The sequence below is a fragment of the Crotalus tigris genome, unplaced genomic scaffold (assembly GCF_016545835.1).
Source record: "Crotalus tigris isolate CLP2741 ecotype Arizona unplaced genomic scaffold, ASM1654583v1 scf7180000018477.2129921, whole genome shotgun sequence".
Lineage (NCBI taxonomy): Eukaryota > Metazoa > Chordata > Lepidosauria > Squamata > Viperidae > Crotalus > Crotalus tigris.
Window position 1 is genome coordinate 1,617,078 of NW_024097029.1, and position 13,936 is coordinate 1,631,013.

Below are 13,936 nucleotides of genomic sequence, written 5' to 3' on the forward strand. Positions count from 1 at the left end.
TATGTTTACCTGTGTCAATGCTATGGTCACTTTGGCCATGCAGTTTCCTGGAAGGTGGAGAAGGCGCTTTGCGTTTTGTGCGCCTTAAAGAAGAATTAACTGAAGATGTGCCACTGAGATGAAGAGAACCTGATCTCTCCATTCCCATTCCCGAGAGTCCCTGGGGAGAAGGTCAGAGCAGAAATGAAACTAAAACAGAACCATTCAAAAATGTAGCCAGACAGTAATCATTCCCTGTTAAATACGAAAACTCTTGGTGTAATCAAGACATACTTTCAGTCTGCACTAATAACTCCATAAAACGATGTATGCATTTTGTCCTTCCTGAATCAACTGATTATTTCCAGTGTAACACCAACCCAAGACTAAGCATTAATTTGGAGTTATGAAAATATGGATCTATTTTCCCCACAAACATAAATAATTAAATTCTAATGATACATTTAAGTGACTGTAACTTAATCCGAGGGATTTGTAGACATTCACATCTGCTGGGGATCATAAACCTTCACAGTTCAGACACAATGGAAAAGTTACTAGCGTTCACTGTAAAAAAAAAAACAAAAACGAAAAATAGCCATCTATATTTTATTCATCCTAGATTTTATTCTACCAAGCTATATTTAGCTGAGGGAAAAAATCTGCTTGCATGTTGTTCAGAAAAAAATAAACCTTTAAATGTTACTGTGAACTAAAGCTTTAAAATTTATCTGCCAGAGCAGACCTCGCTCATTATTTAACGGTGAAGTGGCAGTACTTAGCAGACCTTGGATGATCTTGAAAAAGCTTGTTTAGTACTCAGATGGGAAAGCATCAGGAAATCCCAGGGTTTGTAGGTTAGCCCAGAAAGTCAAAAAGCATCCCAGAAGCCAGCAGGGGCAAATGACTTCTATATTGTTACCAAGGAAACAATATGGACATGCCTGAATCATCACCAGATGTTGACTTAAGGGAGACTTCATCTTCAAATTTCAAATTAGTAACTTCTTAAGCTAAGAAGCAATGTTAAACAATACAACTGAATAACTAGTTAATCGTATAACACACACACAATTTCTTGTCCTCTGTGTCGTGCAACAATTTCATGCTATTATGAGACTGAGAAGATGGGATTCCAACTAATGTCTTCCTGAGTTAACAAAACAAAACAAAACAAAACATGATCTCCTGCATTTAGAAAAGTAGTACATCAGGCAAGCATTCCCTCTTCCAAGTTGTACAGGCAATCCAAAATTACCTCTGGTTGTTCTTGATATTTGGAAAAAAACTGGGTGTTGTTCCGAAAGCACCTGAAACTTTCAATATCTTAAAAGCAGCCTTTCAGATGTACTGGACTATAGCTCTCCAAATGTCTGCCAAAGTGTCTGGGAATTATGGCAAGTGTAGTCCAACATAGCTCTGAAGAGCTATGGCTGGAAAAGATTGATTCAGAGCAATTTTACTTTGCACGTCTCGTTTACTTCTCAAGGAAGATGAGAAAATTCAAAGAAGATACCGGTAATCAAATTCTTATATTTTCCATTTAAAATCAAGAAAGCAGACTATAATAAGTGAAACTGTGGAGGCAATGTTCTTTTTATTTGGCTTCCCTTGCCAGTGTCTGACATTACCACTTTAGCATGAATAAATGCTTTGCTTTATCAAAACAGAGCAAACTGTTCAGTTGGGACAAAGGTATTTCAGTTTAGTCTAGTGTTAAGATAATATAACAAGTCACTTTGTATTTTCCTTTTAAGTTACATCTCAGCAATTGCTGTATGAGCATAAACCAAAAGTACAGGTATAGTATAGGTGGTACCTTGCTCAATAGTAGTAACTATGAGAGGGATCTCGGAGTCCTAGTGGACAATCATTTAAATATAAGCTAGCAGTGTGCTGCAGCTGCCAAAAAAGGCAACACAGTGCTGGGCTGCATTACCAGAGGGATAGAATCAAGATCACATGAAGTACTAATACCACTTTACAATGCCTTGGTAAGGCCACACTTGGAATACTGCATCCAGTTTTGGTCACCACAATGTAAAAAAGATGTTGAGACTCTAGAAAGAGTACAGAGAACAGCCACAAAGATGATTAGGGGACTAGAGGCTAAAACATATAAGGAACGGTTGCTGGAATTGGGTATGTCTAGTTTAATGAAAAGAAGGACGAGGGGGGACATGATAGCAGCGTTCCAATATCTCAGGAGCTGCCACAAAGAAGAGGGAGTCAAGCTATTCTCCAAAGCACCTGAGGGCAGGACAAGAAGCAACAGATGGAAACTAATCAAGGAGAGAAGCAACCTAGAACTAAGGAGAAACTTCCTGACAGTTAGTACAATTAACCAATGGAACAACCTGCCTCCAGAAGTGGTGAATGCTCCAACACTGGAAGTTTTTAAGAAGAGACTGGACAGCCATTTGTCTGTAATGGTACAGGGTTTCCTGCCTGAGCAGGGGGTTAGACTAGATGACCTCCAAGGTCCCTTCCAACATCATCATCATTATTATTATAAGACTTGACTCTGTGTCTGGAGATGTGAGCGACTGGGTTGAGCAAAACAAACTGAGAATGCAAGATGGAGCTGCTATGGGTACAAATATTACCTGGTTCTACGAATGCTTCATCTACTGTTCTAGAGCTGGTGCATTTCTTTAGACATAGTTTTACCAGGAGTTTGGCAAGTATAAACTAGACTAAGACGTCTGGACAGGCATAATTGTATGCCTGCTTTACACAGATGCTGCTTACAGATTCTTAACTGGCATAACCAGTTTACTTTGATATTATTTGGAGAATGCACTGAGATGGCCACTGACTTTTCCCAAAGGAAGACTTTTTTTTTTTTTTTTAGTTAGTTAGATGCAAATTTCCAAACCTCTGTTAAACAGCGCACTCTTGTGGTTAAGGCTTTATAAAAAATAGAAATAATATATTTTTAGGAGAACAAAAATACTATTCACTGATTGCACTTATGTTCCATTCATCTACTGGGCCTGGCTTTCCTTTTCTTCTTTCCTTTTCTCTTCATCTATATAGCATGCTCATATATTCTAGGATATCAGAAAAACGCCTTTTATTCTAAATTCAAAGTGCTGTCTCAGTACACATATTCCCATTTACGCTGATACACTTAGCTTTGATTTTTAATTGGAATTCACCAGTGACAATTTATGCTTTAGTAAGATATTAGTAACTGCATTAATTTCACCCCTCAAACTATGCTGGAATAAATTCAGCATGTATGGGATTTATATAGATAGATTTGACCTGGCAGCCTCCTTTATAACTTCATTAAAATGCTTTATTATAGAAGCAGGCAAGGTTATTAAGATAAAAACATTATTTTAAACATCCCATGCTCTCCCAATAAGTACAATTTGATTTTCTTAAGGATTGAATATGTTTCTAATAATGCAATGGTTTGAACTGCTTGGGAAACCTTTTCCCAGTAAAGTATTTAACTATATTTTTCATAAAGGGATGAGGAAGACAATCTGGAAAAGACAGAAATTGTCAAATCTTTCTTCATTTGATACTTAAACTACACTTTTTCACATTTAATGAAAATATAGAAACTATCTGTTTTATAGGGAAAGCTGAATTTGAATTGCAATTTGATATTGCTTCAAAATACAATTCTTCACAATCAATGCAACTAGCTAAATTTATGATTACTGAACTGTTTTGATCACATTAAGCTTTTCCAGCATTTAATATTAATATTTAACTTCCATCTACAAATTAAAGGTTAATATCTAAAGCCACTGCTTTAGAAGTCTGATAATAAATGCTAGTTTGAGTGAAGGAGGATTCTATGAATAATCAATTTCTTCCTAAGCACAGTTATCAGATGTCCACATATTTCATTTAAAAGTATAAGAATATACACTTCGATTTGGAAGTTCTTTTTTGAAGGATTCTAATAGGAGCAAAGTTTTAGCATGTTCCTCCATGTCTTATTACCATATGTGTAAAAAACCTGAAACACAGGATTACATCCTAAAGTCATACAATATATTTCTGATGATCTACCCCAAGGGTGTCAAACTGCCGGCCCACAGGCTGGATGCATCATAACGAAACCGCGCCCACCCCATTGCCGGCACTGGAAAAAAAGTCACAGCATGTCGCGACATATCACGTGACGTTGCGAGTTTGACAGCCCTGATCTACCCTGTCTACATATCTGATGTGTTTATCATCATCATCATCATCCTTGTCTATCCATTGCAGGATGAAGGCCTCTTCCGCATGTTTCTAGCCAATTTGGTCCTGAGTTTTCTTTTGCCAATTCGGCTGATGTCGTTGATCCGTTATACTCAGTGTGAAATCTGAACATAAAGAAGTAATTTTGTGGCTATGGTTGATTTCAGATACATCATCTAAATTTGGCTCAAGTCAACTCTCACAATTTAATTGGAAGGTATGGCGGTGATTATTCCCATTAAACGGTTTCATAGCTATTCAGACATTATTTTAAAAATTATCCCCAGAGTGAAATGAAGGGCAAGAGGTTAATGACTAACCTTATCGGTTTCATCTACACTACTGGATTTCAGCATACAGATCTTAGGTTTGTCCTGGCTCTGAGCAAGATCCTGGGGCACACTTTGAGAAGCAGGCATGGGAGGCAAAGGCGCTCGGCGCTTTTTGGGCATCTCGGAGGGCAAAGTGTTTGAGTCATACTGTTTCGAAACGGAGCTGGATCTCACAGAAAAGGCTGGCCTTGGCTTGTTTATGAGTGGTGTCGCAGGAGCACTGGTCGTCTTATTGGGGTTGGGGTGGAGATAAGAAAAAAAAATGATTTGATTAGATGTTCAACCATCCGACTTCTTTAAACCAAGAATTATTCACATTTATTACAAGACCAGATTCAAATGTAGCATACACAGCCCAGGAAGTTGTTTTCTTGTAGGAAGTTCCCCAAGAAGCTCAATACAGAAACCATAAGGAGATGGACTGATACGAAATATTGTTTATATTTCATCAATAAAAAATAATTGTTATGGTTCCAGCTAATGAAACATTTCAAAGAACTTCCAGGCAAATGTCCGCACAGGCACAACGGAGGAATGCTAGGATATAAGTTCTCTTCCTCTGAGTAGTTAAATTATCAGCATGTTCCCTCCCTAAATTAGCCCTCATATCTCATATTATCCAATTAGTGTGAAGGTCAAAGGTTTTCTTCTTCTTCCTTTCCCAGGTTTTACCCACTCCCCGTCTGCTCTGTATTAACCCCATAAATACCAGACAATTCTGCATATTGTCAAAAGCAAGAATATACAATATTTGCAGCGTTGACATCAATGCTTTTTCCCTATTCTGGGTTGGCCAAAATGAAATTGGAATGAATGGGGCAAGGTGGGGCATTGCAAACCTCCCCCCCTTTTCTCTATCCTTCTTCTTTCTCCTCCCTATTTTATTTCTAGCAATGTCCCAGCATGCTATATCCTTCTACCTCACCTGTTCCAGATCTTCCTAGTACAGTCTATCCTTCTATTCAGGTTCTTTGCTGTCACCAATGTTGCAATGGAGCCTATCCCATTGACTCATCAGCCCTACTGTATCTTCCTACCATCTTCCCTCAGCTGCCATGCATATTCCATTAGCCACTCCATCTCCCCAATGCCTTTCTTCTTCTCCTCCTCCCTTAGGCCTCCATCCAAATTGCTATACGGTATTATGTATTTCAGCAACCTATCTCCCACTTCCCGGTATCTTACCCTTTCTATCTCCTTTTCTTCCTCTCAGATGCCAATATCCCTGGTTCCCTATACACTTCAACCAAAATAGCCCTACTTCAGACTATGCATGAATAAAACAGACTCATTTCACTCCATTCTTGGATCAAAATGACCAATACGTGTGTTTTGATTTGAGCCCTAAACCTCCCATGAATGCACAAAACATTTTGATTATCCCTGGGCTACCATACGGGTAAGGATTAAGTCCCCTAACAACCTGAAAATCTACATTCACTCATCTCATTAATTGAAAGAAAAATGGGATTAGATAACAAAATCTTGAAAATAGGAGATGTGTGTTTTTTAGCCCAGGGGTCGCCAATCCCCGGTCCGTGGACCAGTACTGGGCCACAGCATGCCAGCAACCAGTCCGCACAAACAAGGATGCAGGCAGCACACAAAACCACGCCCCCTCCGGTCCGCGGAAAAACCTCTCTCCACAGAACTGGTCCCTGGTGCCCAAAAGGTTGGGGACCTCTGCTTTAGCCTCTCTTTTATCAGTTCAAGCATAAAAGCAGTCTCATCCTTGATGCCTTTGACCTTTTCACCCTGCCTTTGATCTAAGGGCTAGGACACAACTTTAACACCCATCTATTCTTATTTATTTATAATTTAAATTACATTAATTTAAATCTCCACCTATCAACAATTTCCACTGCTTCCATTTGTCAACAATTCTGTTCTGTTCTGATTCTGCAATGTTTTGCAAATATTCTCATTCCCAAACTCAGACAATCCATTACCCCGAGTAGGAAGAATAAGACAGAACCACAGCCGGTCTTAATCTATGGGCAAGGGGGAAGATGGTGAGAGAATTAACATTTGCACAATGGTAAAAAAAAAAAAATTAAAAAACAATTTTAAAAAATAGGGTCTTCAGAGCTGGGATGGAATAGTTTCCTTAGGTTGCAATTTTAGGATAATAAGGAAGAGCTGAGAGTGATATTGTGGGATGCACATATGGGGGTTACGTGTGTAAGAAAGTAATTCCTGGAAGCAAAGAAATAGGGATACTCCATGACTTTTGATCAGGAAAGATCAGGAAATATGGGCCTGGTTGTTCTGTGAGAGAAACTGAAAGGGCTAAAAAATAATCCTTTGTTAACCACTCCAGTTAACTTTAACAGGACAAATTGTCCAGGCCAGCAAAAAAAAAAAAAAAAGATCTACTCAAGCTTACATTCTACCTTACCATAATTATAAACATGTATATGTTTGTTACCTGTTGTCGTTTCTTTTTGCTTCGTTGAAAAATGCCAAAGAATCCTTTCTCCTTCAAATTCTCAGAATTTTGGGTGTTCTGAAAAGAGTCTTTAAAAAAAAAGTACCTTCATGTCACAACTTCTAACTCCTATTCATATTTTCTTCACTGAGCCTCTCCTCTTTCTATTATATAATAAACCTTTGAAAATCAGTACGATACTAAGTAGCATCAATGGGAAATTATCTCATTTATTTATTATCTATACAGATAATAAATCTTGAACAGGACATTTAGTCTGATACATTTTCTGCAGTTTTAGATTCAAACTATTATCTGTATCAAAGCAAGATGTAATCTGCATATCTTTTTCTGGTTAATACATAAAATAAAAGCTGCTTAGTTGATTCTTTCTATGAATAATTCTCAAAGAATTGTCCTTAGCAAGATTTATTGCAAAGAAATGAATGGGGTTATATGAATCTGAGCAAATGAATTAGTTTGTATTTAAAACCAGACATGATCTCAGAACAATTGAACTATATCTTTCAAAGATCCTGGAGCAATAGGAAACTACCAAAGGAATGGAAAAAAACTGATGTAATTTCCATCTTCAAAAAAGGGGGAAAAATAGATCCAGGGAAACTATAGACTTATCAACTTGACCTCAATACCTGGGAAGATTCTGGAAAAGATAATCAAGCAACGAATCAGTGAACACCTAGAATTAAGGAGAAATTTCCTGACAGTTAGAACAATTCATCAATGGAATAACCTGCCTCCAGAAGTTGTAAATGCTCCAACAGTGGAAGTTTTTAAGAAGAGATCGGACAACTGTTTGTCTGAAATGGTACAGGGTTTCCTGCCTGAGCAGGGGGTTGGACTAGATGACCTGCAAGGTCCCTTCCAACTCTGTTATTCTATTCTATCAATGTATCAGATCAGAGGCTTTTTTATTTTTCTTCTAATAACCCTCCTGTGAGGTAGTGGGCATTTTCATTGATAACAGAAAAATGTGCAACTATCTGTTCACCTAACAGTCTCCTCAATTTTCATTAGTCTGGGAAGTAACTATTATACCCATATATCATAATTCCTTCTAAAAGCTGTTTACTGGATATTTTTTCATTAGTGGGATTTTTTTTTACAACAGGAATAATTTTTTAAAAATGGATAAGTCAGTTCAGGCTCTTTGCGAACAAAGAGACAATGGGTAATAAATAAATGATCTAGCACAGTAAAAATTACTTCCCATTGCAAATAGTGCTAGATAGATAACACTGTCCAAAGTTGACAAACAGGCATGCTGCATTTACTCTAAAGGAAGCTGGCTCTGAATGAAAGCCATCCCAACAGAAAGAAAACATAAAAATTGATAATATCTAGCATCCCCATTTTGTCATGGTAGGATTACCAATGGCAACTAAAACCAATCCTGAAGATCTCATTTCTCTGGCCCCAAATAAATGTATGTGAATTTCTATGTGCTATATACAGTATATTTCCCTAAGCCCCCAAATTAAAACAATAAATACTAATTATAACTATATAACATTATCCCCCCCTCTACCTTTTAATATTACATGATACAAAGGAGACTCCACTGTTATTAATATTTTAAACAGTAAAAATATTATGTCATATCTGTCCATGTCCTACTTAGGTTCTACTGAAGCATAAAATGGGGAAAAAGTGTGTGGGGGGGGAGAAGGGGATTGAAATAAAAATAACTTTCAGGGAATCATATTGGGGAAAGGGAGAGAAGTCTACTAAGATATTGCCCTTCATGCTCAAGGAAATTAAACAACATATTATATTAGTTTAGAAAATATATACAGATTTCAGCTCTACTAACCAACAATTTTATTCCGAGTTTATAGATCCAATTCCTTTCATCAATACTATTTGAGGTTTATTTTTATTTGGCTATATTCCTAGAATTTGGACATTATCAAAGCATCAAGCTCCATTTGCAACAATGGAATACAGTACTGATACATGCCATCTGTCAACATTTGAATTAGGATTTGTTTTTCCAACAAAGGAGCAAGAAAGATTTTTGAGCATTAACAAATCATAATCTTCAGAATAGTAAATAATAAGTTTTCTGGATACCTGTTTCCCTTTTCTCTCTTTCATTTTTAATTATTATAATGAGCATTCGTTTTATACAAATACATGCTATTTATTATACTTTTTCACATTTATTAATTTGTGTGAGACAGGTCAAAATTTAATCTCTGAGTTTCTCCAACAAAGATAGGTACTTCCAGTGATATAGTAGAACTTTTTAAGAGTGGAAGGCATGTTTTTTTTTTTCTCCTCCATTCCTTATGCCACTTCTGAGGTAACTCCAAAGAATTAGGCATAATTACTCTATTGTTGTTCAACAGTTATCTGATCATTGAAGAGTAATCCTACATTAGATGTACTATACGTATTATCAAATACAAATCAGGGTTATCCCATTTAGATAAATGCTAATTAGTATTGTGGATTCCAACATCATTAAACAAGAATAGTTGTGTGTCTCAATATTTTATTGTTTGTATATCTATGTTCAAAGCGACTTACCTTGTAATGAAGACAAGCTGTGTTCAGTAGTTGGCGTGGCTATAGAGACAAAAAGAAATGCAAATTTAATTGTATTTGAAATGCTTCTTTACAAATTTCTACAGAACATGTGAAAGCTACACAGGCAAGATGTTAAAAAAAATCTATTTGATCATCTCTAGAAAGAAAAGATATATTGTAAATGAGTGGACAAAACTACTGGTGCACTATAGAATGTTCCAGAAGCAACCCACCTCACAGGGTTCCTGTTGTGGGGAAATAGGAGGAGGAAGATCTGTTGAAAATGTTCATTGCCTTGAGATAGTTGTTAAAACAATAAAGATGGGATAGAAATAAAATATTCCTTAAACCCACTCATGGGAGCCTTAGGAAACAAAAGAGTACTTTCTTAAGATTCTCATATACCAAATTTCTTCCAATATATGCGATAAAAACAGCCAAGAAATAGATTGGGCTGAGAAAGTGGATGATGTTAGGCCAATCATTCTGAGTTTCTTTGGCTGAGGAAGGAGTTGAATCTTGTTTCATCTGGGTCCAATTCCAATACTTTAACCACTATACTATGTTGAGATATTCCTATTTTATGGCTTATCTGACATCACTTGCACTGATTTCCCCGTGCCTTTTAAGGTCAGCAATCCCGGGGACAGGATTTTACCCGAAAGCTGAAAAGGGAGAAATAGAATAGAACGTGAGTTTAAAAATAGAGAAATTGTCTGATTTGGATTCCGGAATTAGCAAATACTGACTCCAAAATATTAGAAAGTTACTTTATCTAGCACAGGGTTAGGCAACCTTGGCTCTTTTATGACTCGTAGGCTTCAACTCCCAGAATTCCTGAACCAGCATGGCTGGCTCAGGAATTCTGGGAGTTGAAGTCCACAAGTCATAAAAGAGCCAAGGTTGCCTACCTCTGATCTAGCATGATATAATGAGGACAATTTAGCAATGTAAATGGAAAATGAACTTATTATATTATTTATGCTATTTTTTAAATCAACCTTTTATTTTAGAACATTAAATAATTGGAATGCAGAAACAGGATTATAGCAAAAAAAAAGTAATATATTTACAGCATTTCTTTCAGCAACAGCTTTGTAGACAGACAAACCGTAGGTCTTACCTCTGCTGACATCCATTGCATATAATTCTCTGAGTCCAAGGTCATTAAGGGACTTTGTCAGGTCAAGAGTCTCTCGAGATTGATAGGTCTTTAGCAAAACAGTGTGTAAAGGATCAAAATCACATTTGCTGCTGATAATATGCACAATTTCTTGAAGTGGTGCATGAGGACTAACTCGGACAACTGTCTTCTGTGTCTTCTTGTAATTCACCACAACTCTCACAGTTTGCTAAAACAATACAATTTTTAAAGAGTTTAACACACCGTGCACTATAGCTCTACAGAGTCCATTAATACAAAACATGTTTGCAATACTTAACATAAAAAAATCATAGAATAGTAATTAATTCCCATATTTCTTCAACTCTTCTAAGAATATAAGAAAATTCCATTACACTTTACAGTTTCCTATAAGATATGAAGCTAGGCCTCCCTCATTCACACATATTATCCTAAAACTGATAAGTTGTGGAATGAATTGGAGCAGGGTTATTTTTAGCTGTTAATATTCTTTCCCCTCAGGAAAAGGAGAAACAGTCAGGAGTATGACATCAGGAGCAATTTGCTCTTATAAAAAGGGAAGGGCTGCCAGTATCAATTTTTAGGATATTATGGAGAAGATGCAAGCAAACAGAAGAAGCATCCATCTTCTCTAGGTAAGAAGAATCCAAGTCAAATAAATGCAGCTTGAATAGATATGGATAAAATATCCATAAAATATGGATCAGCAATGGATTGTTTTATGTGTCAAATGACATGGCTTTTAATTTTGTTAGGTGTCTTGGTGATCTGCTTGAGTAGTAAAAACTTTACAAATAAATAATACATTATAGGTCAAAATATTTTTTTAATTGCATATAATTTTCCTGTTATTCTTGTGAGATTTTACAACTGCATCTCAAAACTTTACAGAAGGATACAACATCTCACACGATTAAAGCACTCTTATCTCAAATGTTGTGACACTTCAGTTCATCTGAATTTTAAAAAAATAATTTTGTGGAATCACAAATGTTAACTGTGCAGTATCACAGATACCTTGGTATCTGTGAGCACTCTTTAGTTGACATATGGCCTAAAGCAGGCTATTACTGCTTGTAACTAATATATATATTATGAAAAATATGTGAAGTAGAGGAATGACAATAGTAAGACTTTACTGACTCTCTCACCTCAGGGATGATAGGAATAGGCTTTTTCTTATCCATTTGTTTTGGCTTTAAAATCACTTGCTCAAATTCAAGCATCCCAATAGGTGTATTAGGTTTGAATTTGATTGGTTTCTTCTCAGCTGACATCAGATCAATAATATGGCTTGCAGGATTTAAATGGTATTGTGCACAAAGGTATACCAATAAGTCCATCATTGGTTTGCTAAAATAAAAAACAATAGAATATTATATGGAAATATTCAATACGCTACATGTTTTATCTCAGCCAAGTTTATAGATCAGAATATAGACAGCAATTCAATCTTTTTATTTTTTCCAGAGAAGCACAGCACTACAGCACTGAAATTATACGCAGTTAAGACACACAATTATTCTTTGGGGCTCAGCTAGGACCTTACTCCTCTTTTACTCCTCTGGAAAGGGCAATCCAAATTCCTAAGACCATATTTCAGATAGTGCACTGCATCCCAAATGTAGTAGTAAGTAGGGAGGCAGGACTAGCCAAAATTGAAACAGGTGCATGGAGTTACATTTTTGTACATCGGTTAAAACTACTCTTTCCCTCTACAGATTTGAGTTCTCTCCTTATACAGAGAGTCCTCAACTTACAACAGTTCATTTGGTGACCGTTCAAAGTTACAACAGCACTGAAAAAGTGACTTATGACCATTTTTCACACTTATGACCACTGCAGCATCCTCATGGTCACATGATCAAAATTCAGATGCTAGGCAACTGGCTCACATTTATGACAGATGATGCAGTGTCCTGATAAGCAAGGTCAATGCGGAAATCAGATTCACTTAACAACTGTGTTATTAACAACTGCAGTGATTCACTTAACAACGGTGGCAAGAAAGGTTGTAAAATGAGGCAAAACTCACTTAACAAATTTCTCACTGAGCAACATAAATTTTGGGCTCAATTAGGGTTGTAAGTGGAGGACTACCTGTATAACACGATTTCAAATTAGTATGGTTCAGGACCAAAAACTCCAGTATCTTGGTTTCTCCAGGGAAGTGCTTCTTTTTTTTAAAATGTTTTATTGATTTTTAAGAATTACAATCTTTAGTGCTTAGTAAGCAAGATGTTGTCTGGGTTCAGATATTTAACGTTAACTTCTTCAATATAAATCCATTCAGTACTGCACAATCCAGTATTTTTTCCCTGATCCTCCTTTCTTCCCCATATTTTTTCCATTTTACCCTCATTACACATTTACGATTTTTGGTACTGCTGATGTATAAAAAGTTAGATATAAGCATCTTCATCATACTTTACTAATATCATACAAATAATAATATCAATTGTAAATCAATAATGTCAATTTATAAATTAATATCCTGTTTTTTGTGCTCTTGTTAAGGTTTGATTTCCTATCAGTATTTGAAATATCTTTGTCAGTTATAATTTTCTCAATATTAATTACATTTATATAGCTAAAAGTTTTATTCATATGAATCCTCTTATTTTCACATTTCCCATATAAAAAAGAAAGAAAGAAAAAATGCTATTTTAGTTTTAAATCATATCTTTCATTATAAAAGTCTAAATATATCTAAGGGTCATCGGTTCTTTTAATCTTATTCAAGCAAGTATTTAAACATATAATGCTCCCTCTAATAGATCAAATCTTCTGTTTTTTAAATCTAACTCTTGCTTTCTTTCTTTGGCAAGTAGCTTTCCAAGCCAGAGCAATTAAATCGCCCAGGAATTTTCTTTCTATTTTTGTGAAAATTGCTTGACACGAGGAAGACAATTTAGGTAGGGCATTTTTTGGGGGGGGGGGAATTCCGCCCATTTATATTCCTTAAGCAACTCCCAGTTTCTTTCTCCTTCAATTTCTCTTTTCATTCCCTGTCTCCAAAATTGTGACATTTCCCCTAACCACTCTATATTCCATTTTTAAAAATCTTCTTCCTTGCCATCAGATTATTTTGTAGATCTAAGGAGTAAAAGATCTTTTGCATTTTCATTGTTATGGCTAAGTCTTGCAGTATTTTGTTTGTATATGGTCGTTTAAATTTCCTTTCTTTTATCTCTTCCGTCTCTAAATCCATTTCCTCTGTTTCGTCTTCTAATTGCTGGTTTATTTGTTCATACTTTGTGATCGTTATCTGGGAACTTTCTAGTTGTAGAT

At 36.0% G+C, this 13,936-nt stretch overlaps 1 protein-coding gene across 8 annotated transcripts in view; it reads right to left on the reverse strand.

Annotated features, from left to right (window-relative positions):
* Nucleotides 1-13,936, reverse strand: part of COBLL1 (cordon-bleu WH2 repeat protein like 1) — a 120,706-nt gene that overhangs the window by 17,061 nt on the left and 89,709 nt on the right. For all 8 annotated transcript variants that reach the window (XM_039352790.1, XM_039352791.1, XM_039352793.1 and 5 more), the window contains 6 exons: nucleotides 11,797-11,998; nucleotides 10,625-10,853; nucleotides 9,502-9,540; nucleotides 6,949-7,037; nucleotides 4,509-4,748; nucleotides 10-160 (listed from right to left, as the gene is read on the reverse strand). In XM_039352790.1, coding sequence (XP_039208724.1) covers nucleotides 10-160; nucleotides 4,509-4,748; nucleotides 6,949-7,037; nucleotides 9,502-9,540; nucleotides 10,625-10,853; nucleotides 11,797-11,998 — 950 coding nt within the window. The remainder of the gene's footprint in view (nucleotides 1-9; nucleotides 161-4,508; nucleotides 4,749-6,948; nucleotides 7,038-9,501; nucleotides 9,541-10,624; nucleotides 10,854-11,796; nucleotides 11,999-13,936) is intronic.